The sequence below is a fragment of the Episyrphus balteatus genome, chromosome 2 (genome assembly GCF_945859705.1).
Source record: "Episyrphus balteatus chromosome 2, idEpiBalt1.1, whole genome shotgun sequence".
Lineage (NCBI taxonomy): Eukaryota > Metazoa > Arthropoda > Insecta > Diptera > Syrphidae > Episyrphus > Episyrphus balteatus.
Window position 1 is genome coordinate 85,001,331 of NC_079135.1, and position 16,200 is coordinate 85,017,530.

The following is a 16,200-nucleotide window of genomic DNA, read 5'->3' on the forward strand; positions in this document are numbered from 1 at the left end:
AAAAAAAAAATTCACTCGCGTCATCTATCACATCTGCTTGCTATGCGCCACTAAAATTCACAAAAAGATAAATCTCTTTATGTTCTTGTAAAACTTCGCTCCGCTTTCTGTCTGTGCGTTCTTCTTTACATCACACACACTGCACCGACAGAGGAACATTTTCATCGCTTTGATTGAATTTGCCAAAAACAAAAAAAAAAAAAAAAATAAAACATAAAATGTATTAACAGTCTTGAGGCTTTAATGATTGTGTCACCAGAGTTTGTTAACCCCTTTCTAAAATGAAACAATCAAAAATTATTTAAAAAAAGCATTTCCTCAGAATGTTCCTAAGCTTCCTGGGATGGAAGTAATCGAGAAGGAGATTTCTATTGATGACGAATACGAATACGATGATTGTGTCGATTGTGACTCCACACCTGAATGTGATGGTGGAATTTTGCATGAACAAGATGCTCCTAACATTACTAAAGAAAATGACAACAATAATGATGATAATGACGATGATGATGAAAGTGAATTGAGTAGTGATTATAATGAAATTCTCTTTTCCAATGATGATAATAATTTGGCAATAATTCAACATACTACAACGCGCGAAGAAGCATTTGCTGCTTTGACAATACTTAGACGTTTTTTCTACGCTTGCCGAACCGATATGACAAATATTAATGCTCTAGAAATTCAATTAATGGAGCTAACTGTTAGATATTTAAATTTTTCATTTATTCATATGTTATTAATATTTATGTATTTGGTATTTTAAAAAATATCATTGAAAAAAAAATTATAATATAAATATTGTTAATTTATTATTTATTTACAAAAATTAAAAAAAAAAATTGTTAAGTTTGTGCTTTAATTTTAATTTATTACAATGTGCTGTTTTATCAAATTAAAATAAATTTAAGACTTTGATTTTTATAACTTTAAAATTTTGTTTCTTGTATTTTATAAGAGTTGTTGAAATGTGTCTACAATAGCGAATGAAAAAATTTTTGATCGACAATATTTTATTAAAATGTATTGATGAGTGCGGATGACGTGAAATTCGAGGTACTCTGCAGATTAATTTCTAGGTCAGACTGAAAGTGAAAACGAGAAATAGTTTTACATTTGTCGCGAAGATAAACCAAATGGTTCGAGGTCAAAAACATACATTGCAAAAAGTATTTAAAACCCTCTGATACTTAATAATAGGGTGAAAGAGCAAGAATTATACTGAAATTTGACTAGAGTTTTTAATGGGGTTTTCGTTTGGTAAATTTATATTTTGATCTATAAATTGATTTTTTTTCGTTACGAAACGAATACGTTTTCAGATTGATTTTTATTTGCTCTAGTATTGGTGTGTATTTGTGTCTGTAAACCAGGCAGCGGTCGCAGTTGTCAAAAATCGATTCGAAAGTTAATTTTATTTTATCCAAAGATCATATAGACAAATCAAAAAATTCACCTAAAATAGCTTCCATTTGAACTCAAAACTGTTATAATTCTTTCTTGAAACCAAAACAAATAATTATCAAACAAAAATTTCAAAAACAAAAATGGCTTTCAATAATAAAACATAATAATGTTAGGAAATTTGATCTAAGATCAAAAATAAATCATTTTTTTTTGGCAAAACGAAGGCAAAAATTGTCAAAATCAGTTTTTTGACAGATCTAAATCAAAAGTACCAAACGAAAACCCCATAAGATTAAGGGGAAGGTATACAAATTTTATAGAGATACACACCCCCGCCAGACGCTTGAAACCACATTAAAAAATAACCACTTTTTCGAGTATGGCATACCAAATTATTTTCAAAAAAACTTACGTTTGTAACGATAAGTTTTTCACATTTGGTTCAAGTGGTTCCAAACTTTTGACGGCGGGGGTATATGTTTAAGCCAACAATGTAAATTTAAAGTTTTTTTTTAGAACATTCTTTTGCTTTTATACAAAAATTAAAAAAATATTAAAGACCATATTTTTTTTACTTAAATAGGATTCAGTCTTTGAAGGCTGGTTAAGTGTGCCAAATAAACAAAATATTCGCCGACATGGATGGAAACGGCAGTTCGTTATTGTATCATCAAGAAAAATAATATTTTACAATTCCGAGATAGACAAACAGAATACAATTGATCCTGTGCTTATATTAGACTTAAGGTAAGTTCGCAACGAATGACTTTCCCACCAAGGAAAATTACTTAAAACGAAAATATTTCTGTTTTAAATTACAGCAAAGTATTTCATGTACGTTCCGTGACACAAGGTGATGTCATTCGTGCGGATGCCAAAGAAATTCCTCGAATATTTCAATTATTATACGCCGGTGAAGGCGAGGCTAGACGCCCAGAAGAACAGAATCAATTAGACATCAGTGTGTTAAGAGGAGGATCTGGGGATGAGAGGCCCGGGACCATTCTGCACAAGGGTAAGTGTATTAATATTGTTTTCTTTCAACGATTTGATGTTATTTTTGTATTTTCTAACAAAAACTTTTCCATAGGTCATGAGTTTGTCCACATTACATACCATATGCCAACTGCTTGCGAAGTTTGTCCAAAACCGCTCTGGCATATGTTCAAGCCGCCGGCGGCCTACGAATGCAAAAGGTAATATTTATTGTTGTTATTGTAAAATCAGTATTTAATTGTTGCTTGTTTTTAAAATTGATGTGTAATATATTTGTTTTGTGTGTGTTTTTCTGTGTGTTCTTATTTCCAAAATAGATGCCGCAATAAAATCCATAAGGAACATGTAGATAATAATGACCCATTGGCCCCATGTAAATTACATCACGATCCTCTTAGTGCTAGAGAAATGTTATTGCTAGCTGTAACGCCAGATGAGCAACATCTTTGGGTTACTCGTTTGTCTAAACGTATCCAAAAGAGTGGGTATAAAGCGAATTCATCAACAAACAATAATTGTTCGGGAGATGGTAGTAAGATTTCACCAAGGTAAGATAGTAAATGTATTTAAACTAAAAAATACATAAATTAAATATTAAAGTTGTAATAAAGTAAATAAATAAACTTTATGATGTACTTGTGTATGAAATCAAACAAAAATTAATGTACATAATATAGATGATGAAATGTACATTGATATGAACATTCACTTTTAACAAATGGAAATTCATATTTCAGGGAAATACAAGATATAAATGCTCTCTATATTCGTAGCACAGTTAGACAATTATTATTATTAAAAAACTTAATTTTTAACTTCTGCTGAAAGCAGCATGTTAAAAATATAGAAAGTGTTCTCAACTGTAATTAAAATACCTTTAAAAAAAATAAAAAAATAATTTTTGGTCGTTACTCACACCCTTAACTACTATGAACTTTGTGTACTTGTGTTAGCAAAGTAAAGTCTATTGGCCGATAATTAAGGTATTTCAGTCATCAGTATAAAAACGTATAAACGTTCGCTCACTCCTGCCATTCGATATCGTTAAAAAAAAAAAACTATGCTAAATTACCTTAAAACGATGTAAAGTTTAAACATTTAGTGCACACTAAAAGAAATAAGAAAGCAATGAAAGCCATCTGGCGACAAGCAGAACCAAGTTTCATTTAAAACTAGGCTCTAACTCTAGATACTGCAGTCTCGACCATTGGTTTATTAATGTTTTCGTTATAAGTACGAGTATCGATTAGTTTTATGTAATTATTTTCTACAACAACAATAATGGCCAATTCACTTTGATCTTGGAAAAGTTGTCTTCATGTTTTTATGCAGAAAACCTAATTGTACAAGAAAAACTTCATTTTTTTTTATTTGAAAATTTGGGTAGCATACTAATAAACTCACTTTATTTTGAACATTTCGCTTACTGGAAGGAAGCATTTATGAGGCAGCTGAACTTTTTCTAAAATTACGATAAAATAATGAAGAACAGTTCTTGATATCCCTATTTTAATAAATTGATCCGTCTGTGAGATTCACTAGGTTAGCCTCAGAAAGCGGAGGCAAGTCTCCCGGGCTTGCATCACTCCATATCCGCGGGCAATACAAAAAAAAAAACATACAATATTATTTAATTATTTATGTATCATTTGAAGGCAGTTGGTATAATTTTGCCGAAGATATTGTTATAGGACTAGGTGAAGATGGACCAGAAATGGCCAGTTTATACAGGGTGTCCCAAAAGTTAACGTCGAAACGAAAACGGTAGATAGGGTAGGTGGTGATAGTTATCAGAAAAATAATAAAAAAAATCGCAGCCATATATTTTGGGAGTTATGGGCATTTGAAAAAAATTCGAAAATATGGTCACCCTGTGACGGTTTTTCATGTGCCGTGGCTACAAATCTTAATTTTTCTCATTTTTTTCTTTTGTTACGGAACCTTGAATAACCCTGCTATCAAATGCATTAAAAAATTTTAACTCAGCTGCATCAGTTTTAAAGAAAATATTACTTTTTTACCCAACTTAGTACTAAAAAATTTTACATGACTCTAATTCAATGAGCCGTAGTGTAAAAAAAATGCACTACGATGTTTCAGCAAGTTGCCTCAAAAGTTGGTGTGTTCAATTCTCTTTTCAAAATGGTATAACATTGTTATGAATATTTCATAAATAACCGAGATAAAATGTTTTTTCTTAAGAAATCCGACTTTTTTTAGGTAATTTTTCCATATTATTTAAGTTTTTGTATTCTGAAAGGTTCTGAAAGGGTACAAAACTTGAATAATATGGAAAAATTACCTCATAAAAGAGTCGGATTTCTTAAGAAAAAAAATTTTATCTCGGTTATTTATGGATTATTCTCAACAATGTTATACCATTTTGAAAAGAGAATTGAACACACCAACTTTTGAGGCAACTTGCTGAAACATCGTAGTGCATTTTTTGTACACTACGGCTCATTGAATTAGAGTCATGTAAAATTTTTTAGTACTAAGTTGGGTAAAAAAGTAATATTTTCATTAAAACTGATGCAGCTGAGTTAAAATTTTTTAATGCATTTGATAGCAGGGTTATTCAAGGCTCCGTAACAAAAGAAAAAAATGAGAAAAATTAAGATTTGTAGTCACGGCACATGAAAAACCGTCACAGGGTGACCATATTTTCGAATTTTTTTCAAATGCCCATAACTCCCAAAATATATGGCTGCGATTTTTTTTATTATTTTTCTGATAACTGTCACCACCTACCATATCTACCGTTTTCGTTTCGACGTTAACTTTTGGGACACCCTGTATGATAGCAATTCATAACTTAAAATTCAATTCACATCTTTTCATTTGTATAATTGGGCAGTAAATTTCTTATTTTTATTTTTCAATTATTTTGGAGTCGTCACCAAAGAAATTATTAATAAACAAATTCTGATTTTTCGTTAGTTTATTTTTTTCTCTAGCATTTCTTTCATTCGAACAAGCATGATTTGTTGTTATTTTTGGGTTGATTTGTCGCAATGAGCCAATAAAATTGAGTTTTTTGTTTATTTGTTCTCAATTTTATTGCAAGGGAGAAAATAAACTCAGAGTCAGGACTTTTTATTTGAAACTACCTATAAAAGATTGTCACTTAGCATAAATTTTGTTTACATTTTTATGAAGCTCAGTTCAGTTTCTATGTGAATTCAAGATTCGAACGTAAGCTCACAATTGGGGTCAAAAAGCACCCCACGCACTCTTTTTCGTCAAACTGGAGAAAAGTTAACGGTCAACTTAAAATGCAATTGATCTGGCTCTTAAAAATTTAAACTGAATTATGGTTAATTTAAGAAGTCTATAATAGCTGCGTTTTATTTTCGTCGTGATCCAGATCAGGTCATCAGGTGTTAATTATATTGTATCAAAGACATAAGAAAATTAGAAATAATCGTCAAAGTTAATGACGGTTTATACTTTACATGGAAATTGTGTACATGAATTTTATCTTGTATTTCCCTTTTAATCACAGAAAATAATTATTTCATAATTTCTTAAACATAAATTCTCTAAAACACTAATATGCCATTTAACAAAATCTCCTTTTAACTTTTCAACAAAATTATTAAATAAACCAATTGAAACTTTCTTTATTTCATGCTTTCATTTACTCGCAATCAATCAAAACGCTATAAAAAAATGTGGATATGGTAAACTTATTTCTATAATTTATATTTAATATTTCAACTATCCACATTATTGTTTGCGCGTAATAATAAATAAAAAAACCAATCAATGTCAATTAAATCGCCATTGCCTTTCATCACCATCATAAACATTTAACAGCCAATCAACTCGTTCCAATTACAAGCCATTTGCAGTCAATGTACAAAGATCAGCGACACTTCCAGCTAATTCATCATTAAAACAGTGATTATCGAAATTTTTTTAACAAAATAAAAAAAAAAAAAAAATAAATATTATATATTATATTTTTATACAAACAAAATTAATTAAACAAAAAAATAAAATAAAAAACAACAACAAAATCAGTACTAATAATTAATAAATACGTATATATATAAATAAATTAATTTTACACGATGGAAAAAAAAAGAAAATTCTAATATATCATATCATTATAATACATTTTCTTTAAATTTAATTAAAAGTTTGTTAATTATTTAAAGTCAGCAAAGCGTAGACACACTGAAAGTAAATAGGAAAGCGAGAACAATTGTTGAAAATAACAATTAAAATAAAACAAAACATAGTTATTATTAAATAAACACACACATACACACGAGTTCATTCAAACAAAATGCATTTTAATCGAAATAACAATAATTCCATTTACTTTGAAACAAAAATACAAACCATTTTCGTTTTCACAATTTATATAATTTTTTTTTTTGTTTAATTCTTAAATCTGTTTAGTATAATAACATACCGTTATATAAGTGATTTCTCATAAAAAAAAAAATATAAAATTAAAACAAAATAAAATATATTGAATAACTCAAGATGATATACATAAATCTTCTAAACTTAAATAATTAAATTTAAGAATAATAATTCCTTGATGTTAAAGATTTATAACATTCGTTTATTTTTTGAAAGAAGATTTTTTTTTAATTTCGCTGCTAATATTGTTTATTTTTATTTTACTTTCAATTTTCTGTAATTTTATTATTTGTTTATTATTATTTTTTTTATAATTCTTTTTTATTATACAGGGTGTCCCACAGTCACCGCCCCAAATGAAAACCATGGATTCCTGAGATAATTTTAAGTCGAAAAACTTAAGAGGTAATTTTCTCGTTTTCGTCCCGTTTTCGAGTTACCACGGTTTTTATGATTTTTGCTCTCTTGTCCTTTAACTGGCCTTATCTTTGCCAAACTACGTTTGATTTGAAAGATTTTTTTTGCAACCAATCAAGAATTTATTGCAATTTAAGTTTGTCTCAAAACTTTTATTTCTGCGGACAACCGTTTCTCCACAATTTTGCATCAAACACAATTTTCTTCGGTTTTTAAGTTGTTTTTTACACTTTCATATCATTTAAGTCAAAAAAGCACGTTAATGTGTGTTAATTTTTTGTGCTTTTTATTAAACCCCAGTTTATTTTCATAAAAAAAATAGGTTTTATTTCATAAAAAAGGCTACTGAAAGTAATTAAAAAAATAAACAAACTGAGTGAATTAAAAAAAAAAAATAATTTTTCAATAATTTTTCAATTAATTTAAATGAATTAAAACTTTTTCTGAGCTTTATCTATTTGTTCTTTTCTTAACCACAATTGCTCAGAAAAAGTTTTTAATTCATTTAAATTAATTTTTTATTTAAAAATTATTTTTTTTTTCATTCACTCAGTTTGTTTATTTTTTTTTAATTACTTTCAGTAGCCTTTTTTATGAAATAAAACTTATTTTTTTTATGAAAATAAACTGGGCTTTAATAAAAGCACAAAAATTTACACTCATTAACGTGTTTTTTTGACTTAAATGATATGAAAGTGTAAAAAACAACTTAAAAAACGAAGAAAATTGTGTTTGATGCAGAATTGTGGAGAAACGGTAGTCCGCAGAAATAAAAGTTTTGAGACAAACTTAAACTGCAATAAATTCTTGATTGGTTGCAACAAAAATCTTTCGATTAAAACGTAGTTTAACAAAGATAAGGCCAGTTAAAGGACAAAAGAGAAAAAATCATAAAAACCGTGGTAACTCGAAAACGGGACGAAAACGAGAAAATTACCTCTTAAGTTTTTCGACTTAAAATTACCTCAGGAATCCATGGTTTTCATTTAGGGCGGTGACTGTGGGACACCCTGTATATATTATTATTTAAAAACAAAAAAAAAAAAAACAAGATATATATAAATAAACTTATTAATATTATATGAAAAACAAAGAAACTATTTTTAAAAAACTCAATTGAATTTTGTTTTATTTGAAAAATTTTGCTTTCGTTATTTTCGAAGTAGGAGTAGTCATGGCCGCATGTTTCAGATCATATTTTCATCTGCTTTATTGTTTGATATATTTTTGCATGTTTAAATGTTGGTATTTTTTCATAATATTGTATCATTGCTAAATAATGAAAATAAAAGGGAATGATTTTTTTGTCGAGCTAATCTTATTCTATTAAGATTGCACATCAGTACATTCCATGGGAATACATTAAATATAGAATCTTCCGAAAAACAAAAATGTTGGAAAATATTGTAAAGAAAAATAATAACGAAATAATTGTTGGGTATGGTCCGATTGGTCGTTCGGAACCATACCCAATGTTCTTTCGGTACTTAATGCCAGATCTAATTATTAAAAGAAATCAATTCCGAATTTATATTTAAGGTTAATCGAGAACATAGTAGTTGGCAAACCATGCTGTTTGAAAAAAAAAACCATCGAAAACAATTATTCGAACATTATTCATAAAAAAGAAACAATTAATAGAACACAAATTCTTCGACTTCAAATTATTCGAATAAAAATCATTCGAATAAGAATTATTCGAACAAAATGGGCCCGGATTATGCCCATCGTTGGAAGGCCCTCATCCTGTGGGGCTTCGTTGACGGTACAAATATCTAAAAAGTGTTTTGTTTTACATGATTTTTCAGCAAATCTTTAGAGTTGATGAAATTTTCTTATTCGAAGAATTGTTTTTTCAATGACTTGTCTTCGACGAATGGTTATTCCAAGGATTGTTTTCAGAATTCAAAAACTATTCAGTTAAATTGAATGAATTCTTACACATAGGTACATAGTTATAATTTCGGGTTGAAGTACTATAATTTACAGACAAAAGTATGCAACACTCGAAACTTACAAATTACTTTTCTGAAGAAACGATTTTTCTTTCAATTTATTGCAGAAAAGTTCATAATAATACCGGATAGTGTGTATTTAGTTTCGATTTGAATGTTTCAAAATTTTGATCAGAAATAGACATCTCGAGAAGGCTTTCAAGATCTCACTTATCACACATTCGCATGCGTAATTTTCTACGAACCACGAATAAAAAACATCCATTCGTAAAAACATTTTATATGAAATTTTCCATCATCTACGAACGGATTCTGCGATTATTTTTTCAGGATTCGTAACAAATTTCCCATACGAATGGAATTCGTTATAAGGACGATTAAGATACAAGCTTCGGACGAAAACTAGTAAAATGGTTCCCACAGGCGTTTTGTATTGTGTTGGCATTTCATACTGAATTCGTCTACAGTCTGTAAAACGGAATCAAAGAACAAATTACTGCATAAATGTTCATTAGTTGTTTACACATAATTTCGTTCATTGGAAAATTGTGCAAAATTGGAAAAAAATCACTCGGCCTTGTCTCGCCTCCGATTGGTAAAAAGTTGGAGTTGAGGTCACTTTAACTTTTTAATAATAAAAAGTTATTAACTTTTTAATTGAGTTTTATTCAATGGATATTTTGTTCATCTACGGTACACAGGCATCAACAAATAAAAAAAAAAAAAAAAAACAAATTATGCTTATGTCTATTAAAAATAGTAAGCGTAGTATCCAAAAACTGCCATCGGTCGTAAAACACGACCACACGTTTTGAATTTCACGAACGACTTTTTTTCTGATCGGATACGATTTTGCTTTAAATTATAAAGCTTTAACTGACAGTAATTATTCTTCAATGGAAAGTAAACGAAGTGTATACATTTATTAATTATTCAATTCATTGATTACCACAGAGTTTTGAATTAAATTAACAATTTTTTTTAATAAATCGTGAATGAAAAAATTAAAAACAAACAAACAAATTCATTGTAAATCTTATTAGTATCTTTTAATAAATAATCACTTTTACCTCTTTCATATACCTACATACAATACATAACATTTTACATACCAAACACTTCAAAGTTAATAAAATACTTCTTTTCAGTCGTGGTGCTACCAAACAGTAAAAAACTTAAAGTCAAAGTTATCTTCAACATCTTTAAAGAACTGGGAGCAGCTAAACAATGATTATATTAAAAAAAAAAAAAATTGTTCAAAGTAAAAACACATAAATAATATACCTACCTAATTCTTTTTCATCAAAATCAAAAATAACTAAGGCATAACATAATGAATTTGTATTTTAGAAACAACATTCCCGATTAAAACATAACATGCCTCGTACTTTGTACATACATTTATATATGATACAATAACAACTACTGTAGAAGTTCATGAATTTAAATTAAAATGAATAAAAAAAAAAACTTGAACAATCAGTATACTCGTAGAAGAGCTCACACAAGCAAAACTGCCTTAAGTGCTCCTTTAGTATATTTAAATATTTTGTAGATGTACTTATTTCATTAAACATAAAAAAAAAATAAAACAAAACAAAAGAAAACAAAGCAATAATTGATGTTCAATTCGATTTTAGAACTCAAAATTAACTCAAACTTAAAGTACTTAGATTAAAAAAAAAAATATATACATATATAAAAAATTAAAACATTTTTAATTGACACATACTACACACATTTTTAAATATTATAAAACTAACCGCCTTATTAATCAATAAATTATGTAGATAAAGTATACAATTTTAGCTTTTACTAGTTTTGATTTAAAAATAAAACATACAATTACTACGAAATCAAGACTCAAAACATTTTTTGTACCACGGGTGTGTATATAAATTAGCATCCACTTTTATAAATTTGTATTAACCAAGCCCAGAAATTTATCAAAAACACAGACCTAAATTTTCAAAATATTTAAAACTCGACTCTAATGCCGGTATTCTTTTCAAGCGCTCATAACTTATGAGCTTACATAAATTAAGTTTTCGGAGTCAGCAATCATAAATTAAAAACGGTCGGCACCACTCATAAGTTGTATGACTAGCCCTCTAAAGTTAAACTGGCCTAAATGTGTACTAAAACGAGGCTCGAATTTAAACACACACAAATTTGGTTCTCTTAAAGTCGAGTCCCATTTTAATGTTGGTTTTAAATATTTGGAAATATGCGCCATAGATTTTATTTCAACACATTACATTTATATACACATCTGTGTTAAAACAATTTTTTAGACACAGGTAATCGAACTTATCATGAATTCTATTCGTTTCGTGAATTTTGTACGAATCCTGAAAAAAGATATCACAGAACTCATAGCAATTGTAAATCTAATACAAATTACGATACGAATGGAATTCATGTTAGGGCAGATTTTTTAGGCACTACAATATTTTGTAATTTAAAAAAAATTTTCTCAATCTAAACATTAAATATAACAAAGAGAAAATGAGTTTTTTTGGAAGATACGCTCTTTTATGTAATGTGCTCTCTTTCGCTTGAAAGTAAATAATTGATTTATCACTTAAGACCAAATTACAATAAGTATAAAATTTATTTTTTTATTTTTGATAGTATTTTAGAATTAATGAATTTATAATAATAACTCGATAAATCATCATCATTGAATAAATTTAAAATTTTTAAATTTGCACTTATTCAAAAATATTTATGCAAAATTGAAATACATGCATACAATTTATAAAGGAACTAATAAATATCATAAAATTTTAGTATGTAAGTTTTTTTTTTTATTAAAATTAATGTAAATATGTATAGTTTTAATATAAAATATATTTCAAGTAAATACCATTTTTATCAAAAGAAAGAAATCTCGTGTTTTATTTTTGCAAACTTTTACTGTAAAAAGTTTCTTATGATATAATTCTGATAATATGATATGAAAATTTAAAAAAAATATTTATTGCAACTGAAAAATAATATTTGCATTGAAAAAAATATATTTGTTGCAACTAAAAATATTTGCATAAAAAAAAAAATTACTGCAAATGAAAAAAATTGCACTGAAAATAAAATTTTTATTGCAAATAAGAATATTTTGCATTGAAAAAACATTTTTATTGCAAATAAAAAATTGTCTGCATTGAAAAAAAAAAATTCAATGCAAAATGTATGCATTAAATATTTTTTTAATATTTGTCGAATTTCTCATAATTCTGAAATAAATTGCTATAGTACAGGAAAGTTAGTAAAAAAACAAGCATATTGTGGAACGAAATATAGGACGGCTGAATTTTTCAAATCTGATAGAGGGATATTAGAAAAGCTTAAGTCCTGGTTTTCGGGAAGCCACCCCCCTGGCGAAATCCGCCATTTTGGAAAACGCGAATCGCTCTATATCTCCAAAACTATTTATCCTAGAGAAATGATTATCAGACCAAAGTTCCTGGAAATTTAATTATCTTTTTCTTTGTAATACATTATTTTTCTGAGCGGGCAATGGTTTTGAGGTTATGTTGTTTTAATTTATTTTTTTTTTTTTTTAAAGATTTTATCATTCCCGGTATTAGTTACATAAATTTTTAAACAGTTAAAGTTATAGACCATCAAATTTCCAATAATTTGGTATATTTTTGAAAGTCATGCGATGTATGAGTCGAAAGTTATTGATCTGAAAACTGCGTAGTCTAAGTACACGAAAGTTAGTAAAAAAACAGACATTTTGTAGAACGAAATATAGGGAGGCTGATTTTTTCAAATCTGAAAGAGGAGTATTAGAAAAGCTTTAGTCCTGGTTCTTGGGACGCCGAGCACCTGGCGAAATCCGCCATTTTGAAAAACGTGAATTGGTATATACCTGCTACACTATTGACTTGACCGAATAAGTTACTTAACCAAAGTTGTAGGTAATATGAATATCTGTTCTTGTACATGCACTGTTTTTCAGCGAGGACAACACTTTTGAGGTTATGTTGTTTTTTTTTTTAATTTTTTTATTTTTCACGGTCTCTATGATAGAAACATAATTTTTTAGCATCATAAAAGTAGGATGTTTGACTTAAAACACAAAATATGTGTACCACAACATTCTACGGTTTACCATAACCCACCATAATAACTAACTTCCTCTCATATCATATGTTTCTTGTTCTTACATTACGTACACGATTAAGTATTTTAGGTATGAACCTTATGCAAAAGCATATTAGTATATTTTTAGAAAATATTGAAAGGGATTGCTCTTAAAATTCCGTATCTTTGGTTTGAAAAATCATATAATCTTCAAAAGTATACCAAATTAATGGAATATTGATGTTCTACAACATTAATCAGAGAGAAAAATTAAAAAAAACCGAAAAAATAAAAAATTAAACAACATAACCTTAAAAGTGTTGTCGTCGCAGAAAAACAATGAATGTATAAGAAAAGATATTTATATTACCTACAACTTTGGTTAAGTAACTTATTCGGTCAAGCCAATAGTTTAGTAGATATAGACCAATTCACGTTTTTCAAAATGGCGGATTTCGCCATGGAGTTGGTGTCCCGAGAACCAGGACTTAAGCTTTTCTAATACCCTTATTTCAGATTTGAAAAAATCAGCCTCCCTATATTTCGTTTCTTAAAATGCCTGTTTTATTTACTAACTTTCCTGTACTTAGACTACAGTTTTCAGATCAATAACTTTCGACTCATACATCGCATGACTTTCAAAAATATACCAAATTATTGGAAACTTGATGGTCTATAACTTGTACTGTATATAAAATTATGTTGCTATTACCGAGAATGATAAAATCTTAAAAAAAAAGGAAACAAAATAAATTAAAACAACATAACCTCAAAACTATTGCCCGCTCAGAAAAATAATGTATTACAAAGAAAAAGATAATTAAATTTCCAAGAACTTTGGTCTGATAACCATTTCTCTAGGATAAATAGTTTTGGAGATATAGAGCGATTCGCGTTTTCCAAAATGGCGGATTTCGCCAGGGGGGTGGCGTCCCGAAAACCAGGACTTAAGCTTTTCTAATGCCCCTCTTTCAGATTTGAAAAATTCAGCCGTCCTATATTTCGTTCCACGAAAAAGTCTATCTTTCCTGTACTACTACACATTATAGCTCAACCTTAAAAACTATAAAAATAACGTTTTTTTGAGTTTTATAACGCTTATATTTCAAAAACTAAGGTCAATAAACTTTTTCTGACTTCAGATTCAAAATCAGCACCCCAAAAAAAAAATCAGAAAAGTATATTTTGTTTCTTCTGCAAAAAAAAAGTTTAATTTTTTTCACCAGAATTATCATTGTAGCCAACCAAAATATTGATTTCTACAGGTTATAACTGAAATAGTTTTGGACGTACAAGAAAACTTAGTATACCAAAATGTAGGAAATTTAGAGTTTTATCAATGTTATTATGAGAACTATTTCGCTTAGATGAAACTAAACTGAAGAAAAGTGTAAAAACCACGATCATCACCGAAAATTTTACATGTTTTCGTCAATAACTTTTTATAGAGAAACTTTACAAAAAAAAAATTATTTGATAAATAAATAATTTAAGAATACGTTCTTCTACAAAACAAGACAAAAAAATCCATTCTACGATAAACAGGAGCCGAGAAAATCACAAAAACGCATTTTTCAAAATGGCGGCCAAACCACACGTTTTTGAGACAACGGACGGATTGGCAAACAAATCAGCAATAACAGTTAGAAATAAAGTGAAGTATCATACGACTGACTGACAATCAGCGAATTTTAACGACGCACAGTGCGGTATTTTGGTCTAAAACCTGACCAATGTATTTGGGCATATTTTCCACATCAAATACGTACCAAATGACAAAAAAGTTATTCTGAAGGAAAAATTTTCATTTTCTAGGTACAGTAAAAGCCACTTAAGTGCTTACCCACTTACCTCCCGATCAGCCGACAGAAAAACAAATATAAAAAATCATAAAATGCACTTACAATCCTGTGCTATAACTTTGGGTGCTTTCATAATTGCATGGTTGCTTTGTTTACATGCTGTCATTTGCGATCAGACTAATGTCAGAAAAACTATTTGCGCACGTATTTTACTTTGAATTTATGAACACTTTTTCTGATTTGCGTCATTTGTCAAAAGTTTGAAGTTTTAATTCATCCTCTTCTCCAAAATAAACCAATTCTATCCTTTAAGAAAATAAACTTTTTTTTACATTTCTCTCAATGTTTACAAATTTATTATATCCAAGGAATTCGAGGCTATTTTTGTTATTTTTACTTGAATTTTGAATTTCAAATCAAAATTTTGGTAGAATTGAGAAATGAAGGAAAGCTTTATCATTTTTTACGTCATGTTCCTTCTTTCTTCAAGTTAAAATTCATTGCGCATGGGAATTTTTTCATTTGCACATTTGCGCTGCAAATATTTGCGTTTTACATTTATGAACACCTGACATTTGTCATTTGCATTAATGAAAGCTTTGCATTCGTCAGACTTGCGCAACCATGCATTTATGAAAGCACCCTTTTCTTAAAATAAGCGATTTATTCTTTATTTTTTTTTTTCTGACTCAAGTTGTTTCATTAAATAGTTTTTGAGAAATCAAGTTTTAAGCCTGGTAAGCTGCTCGCGCTAAATTTTAGCTGAGATAAAATTCCCATACAAGTTATCGATAACTTGTATGGGATCCATTTTATCTCGGCTAAAAATTTTCGATAATTTGTATGGGAGCTAAAATTTAGCGCGAGCAGCGTACCAGGCTTTAAAGATGAAATTTAGAAAAAAAAAAATGTTTTCGTTTTTTAATTGATTTTGTATACCTAAAATTTTCCAATATTATGGACACTTATTTAATGACCTAGTAGTTTTTAGTCAAATACTAAAGATTTCATTCTAATAAATATTAAAGTTAATAAGAAAAAAAAAAAAAAAAACTGTAACATACTTTTTCCCGGGAAACCCAGTTTTTTTTTATTTGCATTAAAATTTTTTTATATCTCAAGAATATTTTGCTCAAATTGTAGGTCTATTGCAC

At 28.4% G+C, this 16,200-nt stretch overlaps 1 protein-coding gene across 5 annotated transcripts in view; it reads left to right on the top strand.

Moving 5' to 3' along the window:
• The window catches only part of LOC129912807 (rho-associated protein kinase 1), a 40,426-nt gene extending 28,598 nt beyond the window's left edge, over positions 1–11,828 (top strand). The window contains exons 6-10 of one of the 5 annotated variants that reach the window (XM_055991243.1): positions 1,991–2,154; positions 2,229–2,422; positions 2,498–2,603; positions 2,721–2,951; positions 10,301–11,828. In XM_055991243.1, coding sequence (XP_055847218.1) covers positions 1,991–2,154; positions 2,229–2,422; positions 2,498–2,603; positions 2,721–2,951; positions 10,301–10,322 — 717 coding nt within the window. In that variant the 3' untranslated portion in view covers positions 10,323–11,828. Of the gene's footprint in view, positions 1–311; positions 782–1,990; positions 2,155–2,228; positions 2,423–2,497; positions 2,604–2,720; positions 2,952–6,222; positions 6,646–10,300 lie in introns of those variants that run through there. The other 4 variants (XM_055991242.1, XM_055991241.1, XM_055991244.1 and 1 more) reach the window with 4 other exon arrangements.
• Positions 11,829–16,200: the final 4,372 nt, after the last annotated feature.